The 10,178-nt window shown below is 57.3% G+C and overlaps 1 protein-coding gene across 1 annotated transcript; it reads right to left on the reverse strand.

The window, feature by feature from the left end:
* Window positions 1-276: 276 nt before the first annotated feature.
* LOC115916483 (calpain small subunit 1-like) lies at window positions 277-8,863 on the reverse strand. The gene is given in 12 exon segments (XM_030970219.1): window positions 277-457; window positions 813-871; window positions 2,696-2,794; window positions 4,021-4,099; window positions 4,819-4,887; window positions 5,009-5,073; window positions 5,218-5,275; window positions 6,752-6,841; window positions 7,412-7,445; window positions 8,087-8,134; window positions 8,717-8,805; window positions 8,807-8,863. Coding segments are annotated over 12 exon segments (774 nt in total). The 3' UTR covers window positions 277-430.
* Between the last annotated feature and the right edge of the window lie 1,315 nt (window positions 8,864-10,178).

Consider the following 10,178-nt stretch of genomic DNA (forward strand, 5'->3'; position numbering starts at 1 on the left):
AAATCCCCTCAGATCCCCCCCAAAATCAACCCCAAAAAATTCCCCCCAGACCCCCCCAAATCCCCAAAAATATCCCCTCAGACCCCGCCAAAAATCCCCCTAGACCCCCCCAAATCCCCCCAAATCCCCTCAGATCCCCCCAAAATCCCCCCAGACCCCCCCAAATCCCCCCAAATCCCCTCAGACCTCCCCCAAAATCCCCCAGACCCCCCAAAATCCCCCCAGCCCCCCAAATCCCCCCAAATCAGACCCAGAACTCCCAAGTGAGGTCGGGGAGTTTTTATTTGGGGAGGGGGGTGCAGTTTGGGGGGGTCCAAGGAGGTTTTGGGGAGTCCTGGAGCGTCCGAGGAGGTTTTTTGGGGGGGTCTTGGAGTGTCCAGAGGGATTTTTGGGGTGTCCCGGAAGGTTCTGGAAGGTCCTGGGGGTCCCCTCACGAGTACATGGTGAGCTGGAGCCACTGTTGGGGGGACACCCGGTCAGGATTTGGGGGGTTTTGGGGGTCTCTGAAGGGTTTGGGGTCACCCCTGGGGGATTTTGGGGGTCTCTGAAGGGTTTGGGGTCCCCCCAGGGGGATTTTGGGGGTCCCAGGAGGTTTTGGGATCCCCAGAAGGATTTTGGGGATCCCAGGAGGTTTTGGGGTCACCCTTGGGGATTTTGGGGGTCCCTGGGGGATTTTGGGGGTCTCTGCAGTGACTCAAACCCAGCAGGGCCATTTTGGGGTCTCCCTCCTTTAAACCCCCCAAAATCCTTCTGGGGACCCCCCAAAAACGAACAGGGGGACCCCAAATCCCCCCCCGGGACCCCAGACCCACCTCCTGCAGGCTGACCCGGATCTGCCCCGACCCGTCCCGGTCCAGGGACTTGAAGGCACCTGGGGGGGACCCCAAAATCAGGGGGGGACCCCAAAAATCGGGGGAGACCCCAAAAATCGGGGGGGACCCCAAATTCAGGGGGAGACCAAATTCAGGGGGAGACCCCAAATCCAGGAGTCCTCCCCCTGGGGAACCCCGATAAACCCCCGAGATTTTGGGGTCTCCTCCCAATTTTGGGGTTCTACATCGATTTTTGGGGTCCCTGCCCCAATTTTTTGGGATTTCCCTCCCCCCCCTCCAATTTTGGGATTTTCCCTCCCCAAAATTTTGGGATTTCTTCCCCCCCAGATTTTAGGATTTCTCCTCCTGGTTTTGGGATTTCCCCCCAAATTTTGGGATTTCCCCCCAGATTTTGGGATTTCCCTTCAACTTTTAGGATTTCCCCCCTGATTTTCAGATTTCACCCCCCCCCCAGATTTTGGGATTTCCTCATCAAATTTTTAGGATTTCCTCCCAAATTTTGCAATTTTTCCCCCACAATTTGGGGATTTCCCACCTCATTTTAGGATTTCCCCCAGTTTTAGGATTCTGCCCCGGGTTTCAGGATTTCCCCTCCTGATTTTGGGATTTCCCACCGAATTTTGGGATTTCCCCAAATTTTGGGATTTCCCCCCAGATTTTGGGATTTCCCCCCAAATTTTGGGATTTCCCTTCAACTTTCAGGATTTCCCCTCCTGATTTTGGGATTTCCCCCCGAATTTTGGGATTTCCCCCCAGATTTTGGGATTTCCCCCCGAATTTTAGGATTCACTTCCAGATTTTAGGATTTACCCCTCGAAATTTCAGGATTCACCCCCAGATTTTTAGATTCCCCCCCCTGTTTTGGGATTCCCCGCCAGATTTTAGGATTTCCTCCCCGAATTTTGCAATTTCCTCCCAGATTTTTGGATTTTTGCCCTGAAATTCTGGGATTTCCTGCCCGGATTTTGGGATTTTCCCCCCAAATTTCAGCAATTCCCCTCCCAGATTTTAGGATTTCCTCCCCAAATTTTGCAATTTCCTCCCGGATTTTTGGATTTTTGCCCTGAATTTCTGGGATTCCCCGGATTTTTGGATTTTCCCCCCCAAATTTCAGCAATTCCCCCTCCCAGATTTTTAGGATTTCCTCCCCAAATTTTGCAATTTCCTCCCGGACTTTTTGCCCTGAAATTCTGGGATTTCCTCCCCGGATTTTGGGATTTTCCCCCCAAATTTCAACAATTCCCTCCCCAATTTTAGGATTTCCTCTGTGAATTTTGCAATTTCCTCCCGGATTTTTGGATTTTTGCCCTGAAATTCTGGGATTCCTCCTCCTGATTTTAGGATTTCCTCCCCAAATTTCAGCAATTCTCCCCCCAGATTTTAGGATTTCCTCCGTGAATTTTACAATTTCCTCCCGGATTTTTGCCCTGAAATTCTGGGATTTCCTCCCCGGATTTTCCGATTCCCCCCCAAATTTCAGCATTTCCCCCTCCTGATTTTAGGATTTCCTCCCCAAATTTCAGCAATTCTCCCCCCAGATTTTAGGATTTCCTCCCCGAATTTTGCGATTTCCTCCCAGATTTTTGGATTTTTGCCCTGAATTTCTGGGATTTCCCCCGGATTTTTGGATTTTCCCCCCAAATTTCAGCAATTCCCCTCCCAGATTTTAGGATTTCCTCCGTGAATTTTGCAATTTCCTCCCGGATTTTTGGATTTTTGCCCTGAAATCCTGGGATTTCCTCCCCGGATTTTGGGATTTGCCCCCAGATTTTGCAATTCTCCCCCCCGGATTTTTGGATTTTCCCCCCGAATTTTGGGTTTCCCCCCCAGATTTCGGGGTCCCCTTCGAACATGGCCGAAACGTCGGCAGGCTCCGCATGAGTTGTCGAAGTCCAGGTTCCCCCCCTCGTCCCCGTAACGACGCCCCAAAACCGCCCAGAGGGGGGGGGGCAGCCGGAACCCTGGGGGGGGGGGCACACATGACCTTTGACCCCCCAAAATCCCTTCAAACCCCCCCAAAAAATCGGACAATTCCCCCCCAAATATTCAAATATTCTCATTTTAACCCCCCCCAAAAAATCCCCCCAAAACCCCCAAATATCCCAAAAAAATCCCACCAAAAAAAACCCCAAAATCCCCCCCAAAAATCCCCCAAATTCTCCAAATATCCCAAAATATCCCCCCCCAAAATCCCTCCAAAAATCCCCCAAAATGCCTCAAAAACTCCCCCCAAAAATCCACCCCAAAACCCCCCCAAAAATCCCCAAATATCCCAAAAATATCCCAAAAAAAATCCCACCAAAAAAACCCCATAATCCCCCCAAAAAATCCCCCAAATTCTCCAAATATCCCAAAATATCCCCCCCAAAAATCCACCCCAAAACCCCCCAAAAATCCCCAAATATCCCACCAAAATAAAACCCAAAATCCCCCCAATTCTCCAAATATCCCAAAATATCCCCCCCAAATTCCCATAAAACCCCTTAAAATCCCCAAAAAATTCCCTCAAAGCTCCCCAAACCCCAAAGCCCCAAAAACCCCCAAAAATCCCCAAAAAATCCCCCAAAATCCCAAAAAGCCCCAAAAACCTCCCCCCAAAAATCCACCCCAAAACCCCCCAAAAAATCCCCAAATATCCCAAAAAAATCCCACCCAAAAAACCCAAAATCCCCCAAATTCTCCAAATATCCCAAAATATCCCCCCCAAATTCCCATAAAACCCCTTAAAATCCTCCCCAAAAATTCCCTCAAAGCTCCCCAAAACCCCAAAAAAAGCCCCAAAAACTCCCCCCAAAAAATCCCAAAAAATCCCCCCCGAATTCCCATAAAACCCCTTAAAATCACCCCCAAAAATTCCCTTAAAGCTCCCAAAAACCCCAAAAAAAGCCCCAAAAACTCCCCCCAAAAAATCCCCCAAAAATCCCCCAAAATCCCAAAAATCCCCAAAAATCCACCCAAAAACCCCCCAAAAAATCACAAAAAAACCCCCAAAAAAACCCCAAAAAATCACAAAAACCCCAAAAATCCCCAAAAATCCCCAAAAAAAACCCCAAAAAAACCCCAAAAAATCACAAAAAAACCCCCAAAAATCCCCCAAAAATCCCCAAAAAATCCCCAAAAAATCCAAAAAAATCCCCAAAACCCCAAAACTCTCCAAACCCCAAGAAAATGCCCCAAAACCCCGAACCTGCAGCCTCGAAGGCGCCGGGCAGCTCCTGGGGCCCGATGGTCCCCGAGCGATCGGTGTCGAATTGTTTGTACACACACTTGGGGGGGGGGAACACAATTTTGGGGCGGTTTTGGGATTTTTGAGGGGATTTTTTTGAGGTCCCGCACCCTCAAATCCCCCCTGAGCCCCTCCCCAAAATCTGGGGACCCTCCCAACCCCAAAAATCCCCCCCATCCCCTTTAAGGGACTTTAAAATCCAAATTTTGGGAGTGCCCACCCTCCCAATTAACCCCCCCCCAAAAATATTTTGGGGTTCCCAAACCTCCCCCCCCACCCCAACATTTTGGGGGTCCCTATACCCACCCCCCCCCCAATCAAGTTTTTTAGGGGGTACTGGAATTTAAGAGGGGAAATTTTGGGGTCCCACCCCCAAATTTTGGGTTCCTCCCCTCGATTTTGGGGTGTCCCTGATTTTGGGCTCCCACATGGATTTTGGGGTGATCCCATTTTCGGGGGGGGTGTCCCCCTAATTTGGGGCCTCCCCCAGTTCTGAGTAACCCTCAATTTTGGGGTGCCCATCCCAATTTTGGGCTTCCCTTCCCGATTTTTAGGGTGCCACACCCCCAAATTTTGGCTTCTCCTCAATTTTGGGGCTCATTGGGATCCCCCCCAAGTTTCCCTCCATTTCAGGCTCCCCTTTCACCCTGAGCACCCCAATTTTGGGATCTTTAACCTCCCACCCTATATTTTTTTGGGGTCCCCCCCCCCGATTTTTGGGACCCCCCCTTCCCAAAAATAAAATTTTGGGGTTCTCACCTGCCACTTCTTGATGTTGTTCCAGAGGTACTTGAACTCCTCAAACCCCAACTTCCCGGTGGTGTCGCTCTGGGGGGGCTCGTCAAGGACATTTTGGGGGGCGTTGGGGACCCCCCCATTTCCCTACACCCCAAAACCCCTGAAGGATCCCCCCGAAATCTCCCAAAATCGCCCCAAAATTTCGGGGTACGTCCATGACGGCCACCATGCTCCGGCACGTGTCCAGCCCGAATCCGTCCGTCTTCAGGTCGGGATCTGGGGGGGGGCACGGGGGGTTTTGGGGGGGGTCCCGGGGGATTTTGGGGGGGTCCCCAAGCTCTGGAGCCCCCCAGAGACCCCTCGGGAGTGTGGGGGACCCCAAAATGCCCGCGCGGGACCCCGATTTTGAGGGGCACTCACGGCGCGTGACGACCCTGTTGAGGATGTTCATGAGCTCGGTGGGGCTCACCTCCATGTCCTGGGGGGAACGGTGGGGTCAGGGGCACCCCAAATCCTGGGGAACCCCAAATCCTGACCCCAAACGTTGGAGAACCCCCAAAGTCATGGGGGACCCCCAAATCCTGACCCCAAATCCTGGGAACCCCAAATCCTGACCCCAAAGCCTGGGGGAACCCCCTGACCCCAAAGTCTGGGGAACCCCAAATCCTGACCCCAAATCCTGGGGAACCCCAAATCCTGACCCCAAATCCTGACCCCCAAATCCTGGGGGACCCCCAAAGTCTGGGGAACCCCAAATCCTGGGGGAACCCCAAATCCTGACCCCAAACCTTGGAAAACCCCCAAAGTCTGGGGAAACCCCCAAATCCTGACCCCAAATCCTGGGGGAACCCCAAATCCTGACCCCAAATCCTTGGGGAACCCCCAAATCCTGACCCCAAATCCTGGGGAACCCCCAAAGTCTGGGGAACCCCAAATCCTGACCCCAAATCCTGGGGAACCCCAAATCCTGACCCCCAAATCCTTGGGAACCCCCAAATCCTGACCCCAAATCCTGGGGGAACCCCCAAAGTCTGGGGGAACCCCAAATCCTGACCCCAAACCTGGGGAACCCCCAAATTGGGGAACCCCCAAAGTCTGGGGGACCCCAAATCCTGACCCCAAATCCTGGGGAACCCCAAATCCTGGGGGCCCCAAACCCCACCTGGGAAGCCCCAAATCCTGGGGGAACCCCAAATCCTGACCCCAAAACTTGGAGAACCCCAAAATTCTGGGGAGGTTCAAGGCCTGACCCGGGTGGATCCCAGTGGATCCCAGTGTATCCCAGTATGTCCCAGTGGATCCCGGTTGGTTCCAGGGGTCCGGGTGGGTCCCAGTGCCCCCAGTGGATCCCGATGGATCCTGGCAGAGCCCAATGGATCCCAACAGATCCCGATGGATCCCAGAGGACCCTGGTGGTCCCAGTGGATCCCCGTGGACCCCAGCAGACCCCAGTGGATCCCAGTGCCCCCCAGTGGATCCCGACAATCCCCGTAGACCCCAAGAGATTCCAGTAGATCCCGGTGGGGCCCAGTAGATCCCAGTGTCCCCAGCAGATCCCAGAGCCCAGCGGAGACCCCAGTGGATCCCAGTAGATCTCAGTGCCCCCAGTAGATCCCAGTGGGTCCCAGCGTCCCCCAACTGATCAGAAATCAGTGATATATCCCGGTGATCCACGGTATTGGTGGTTGATCGGGAAACGTGTGTGCCACTCGAGAGTCAGTCGTGTTCCACCAAGTCAGCCGGGTCCCGTGCCCGGTCCGCGGTGGCCCATGTCCCGGTGCCCCCAACAGACCCCAGCACAGAACCCAGTGAGTGAGGGATCCCGTGTCCCGGTGCGTCAGTCAGGGCTCAGTTCCCGGTCCCCATTGGGGTTCCCCATGCCGTTCTTGAGCGCCGTGGATCCCGTTGATCCCGGCAGATCCCGGCGGATCCCGGCGGATCCCGCGCCCCTCACCTCCCCGGCCAGCTGGGTGAAGAGGCGCCGGAACTGCCGAACCTCCTCGCTCTCGTTGGCATCGACCGTGGAGATGTGGGCGCGGGGGGGCTGGAACGGGGCACGGGGGGGGTCAGGGACCCCAAAAATGGCGGGGAAAGGGGACCCCAAATCCGGGACCCCAAATCCGGGGGGGTGATGAAGGGGACCTCCGGGAGGGCCCCAAATGGGCCAAGGACCCCAAATCGAGGGGCGCAACAGGGGCCCCAAATCCGGGAGCCCAAATCCGGGGGGGTGATGAAGGGGAACCCCAAATGCGGGGGTCAGGGACCCCAAATCTGGGGGCTTCAGGGGACCCCAAATCCAAGACCCCAAATCTGGGGGTCAGGGGACCCCAAATCCATGGGGAGGAGGGACAAGGAACCCCAAATCCCCAGGGGTCAGGGGAGCCCAAATCCGGGACCCCAAATCTGGTGGGTCAGGAAATGCCAAATATTGGCGGGGGGGGGACAATGACAGGGGACCCCAAATCTGTGGGGGGAGTCAGGGACCCCAAATCCGGGACCCCAAATCCGGGGTGGGTCAGGACACCCCGAAATCCGGGCAGGGGGCACGGGGGGGGTGTCAGGGGCCACCCCCGAGGGTCCCCAAGGAGGGGGAGGGGCGTCAGGTGTCACTCACGGGGGGCTCAGGGTTGTAGTGGGCGGCGGCTTCGCTGCGGGAGGGGACACAGGGGTCACCCCAAAGTGTCACCCCCACCCCAAAGTGTCACCCCAAAGTGTCACCCCAAAGTGTCACCCCCTCCCCAAAGTGTCACCCCCACCCCAAAGTGTCACCTCCCCACCCCAAAGTGTCACCCCAAAGTGTCACCTCCCTCCCCAAAGTGTCACCCCCACCCCAAAGTGTCACCCCCCTCCCCAAAGTGTCACCCCAAAGTGTCACCTCCCCACCCCAAAGTGTCACCCCAAAGTGTCACCCCAAAGTGTCACCCCCCTCCCCAAAGTGTCACCCCAAAGTGTCACCCCAAAGTGTCACCCCCTCCCCAAAGTGTCACCCCCACCCCAAAGTGTCAACCCCACCCCAAAGTGTCACCCCAAAGTGTCACCCCCTCCCCAAAGTGTCACCTCCCTCCCCAAAGTGTCAACTCCTGCCCCAGTGTCCCCAATGTCCCCATTGTGCCCCCAATGTCCCCCCAGTGTCCCCAATGTCCCCAAAGCCCCCAATGTCCCTGAAGTCCCCAAATCTCTCAATGTCCCCAACGTCCCCAACCCCCCACAATGTCCCCAACTCCCCCAATGTCCCCAATGTCCCCAAACCCCCCAACCCGCGCAGATGTCCCCAGTGTCCCCTCCTCACCCAATGGTGCTGACGACGCCCCCCAGGAACCCCAGCCCCAATGTCCCCAATGTCCCCAGTGTCCCCAATGTCCCCAGTGTCCCCAATGTTCCCAATGTCCCCAATGTCCCCAAATGTCCCCATTGTCCCCAATTCCCCCAATGTCCCCATTGTCCCCAGTGTCCCCAAATGCCCCCAATGTCCCCAATGTCCCCAGTGTCCCCAATGTTCCCAATGTCCCCAACGCCTGCAATGTCCCCAAATGTCCCCATTGTCCCCAATGTTCTCAATGTCCCCATTGTCCCCCAATTCCCCAATGTCCCCAGTGTCCCCAAATGTCCCCAATGTCCCCAAATGTCCCCAATGTCCCCAACCCCCCCCAGTGACCCCAATGTCCCCAATCCCCACAGCATCCCCAGTGTCCCCAAATGTCCCCACGTCCCCAATGTCCCCAACCCTCATAATGTCCCCAATGTCCCCAAATCCCCCAACTCCCCCAGTGTCCCCAAATGTCCCCAAATGTCCCCAGTGTCCCCAAATGTCCCCACGTCCCCAGTGTCCCCAACCCCCCTGAATGTCCCCAATACCCCCAAGTGTCCCCAACCCCCCCAGTGTCCCCAATGTCCCCTCCTCACCTGATGGCGCTGATGACGCCCCCCAGGACCCCCATGGCCCCCGGCGCCGCCGCCCCCTCCCCCGCTCAGGGGCCCCCCCAGGACGGAGCCGATGCCCCCCGGGAGGGCCCCCCCCCCCCCCCCCACCGCCCCCGCCCCCCAGCAGCCCCTTCACCAGGAACATGGCCCCAAACTGGGAGCACTGGGAGCACTGGGAGGGAACTGGGAGCTACTGGGAGTTACTGGGAGTTACTGGGAAAGCGCTGGAGGGAACTGGGGGGCAACTGGGGGGAACTGGGAGGCACTGGGAGCTACTGGGGGGAACTGGGAGCTACTGGGAGTTACTGGGAGCTACTGGGAGGGAACTGGGAGGGAACTGGGGGGAACTGGGAGGCACTGGGAGCTGCTGGGGGGGATACTGGGGGCTACTGGGAGCAACAGGGAGGGAACTGGGAGCTACTGGGAAAGTGCTGGAGGGAACTGGGGGGGAACTGGGAGGAAACTGGGGGGCACTGGGAGCTACTGGGGGGCACTGGGGGGAACTGGGAGGGCTCCGGGGCGGCACTGGGAGCGGCACTGGGAGCACTGGGAGCACTGGGAGCGGCTGCAAGAGAAGGCGACAGCCCCGTTAGGTGACACCGGGGGGGTTCCGGGGACCCCCAAACCCCCCCGGGACCCCCCCCGGGCTCCGGTCCCGGTTCGGCGCCGATTTCCGGGACTGGGCGGGGCCGCGCTGAGTCACGGTCCGGGCGGGGGGAGGGGAGCACCGGGGGGGTCCCGGGGGGTCTGGGGGGGCTGGGGGGTCTGGGGGTCCGGGGGGTCCGGGGGTTCGGTACCTGCGGGAGCGGCGCCGGCCCGGAGCGAGTTCGGAACCGGAACGGGGAAAGGGGCGGGGCCGCGGCGGGGGGCGGGAACCGCCCGGGGGCGTGGCTTGGGTGGGGGACACGCCCTGGGCGCGGCCAACTTCGGGGGCGTGGCTTAGAACAGCTAACATAACCCACAGTGGGCGTGGTCATTGAGGGGCGTGGCTTAAAGATGTTATAGACAACATAGCGGGCGTGGTCAAACGTGGGGGTGTGGCCAATGCGTTGAGTGACAGCAACACCCGCCCGTAGCTTCCAACAGAGTGGGCGTGGCCAACCTAGTGAGTGACAGGCGGGTCCCCCTCGTAGGGGGCGTGGTTATGCAGATTAGCGAGACTATTGAACGAGCGCTGGGCGTGACGTCATCGCCGCGCGCCGGGACAAGATGGCGGCGCTGGGGGAATTTTTGGGGTCCCCTCCCTCCTGCCAGCCCCTCCCCCACCCCACTTTTGGGGTCCCCTCCCCATTTTTGGCCTCCCCGCCCCCCGTTTGTTGCTCCCTTCCCCCTTTGCCCCCCAAATTTGGGGTCCCCTCCCCCATTTTTAGGTTCCGTCCAGTCCCTCCCCAAAAATCACATTTTTTTCCCCCTCCCCAATCTTTTTGTTTTTGCTCCAAAAATCCCTTTTTCCCCATCTA

The sequence above is a fragment of the Camarhynchus parvulus genome, unplaced genomic scaffold (assembly GCF_901933205.1).
Source record: "Camarhynchus parvulus unplaced genomic scaffold, STF_HiC, whole genome shotgun sequence".
Lineage (NCBI taxonomy): Eukaryota > Metazoa > Chordata > Aves > Passeriformes > Thraupidae > Camarhynchus > Camarhynchus parvulus.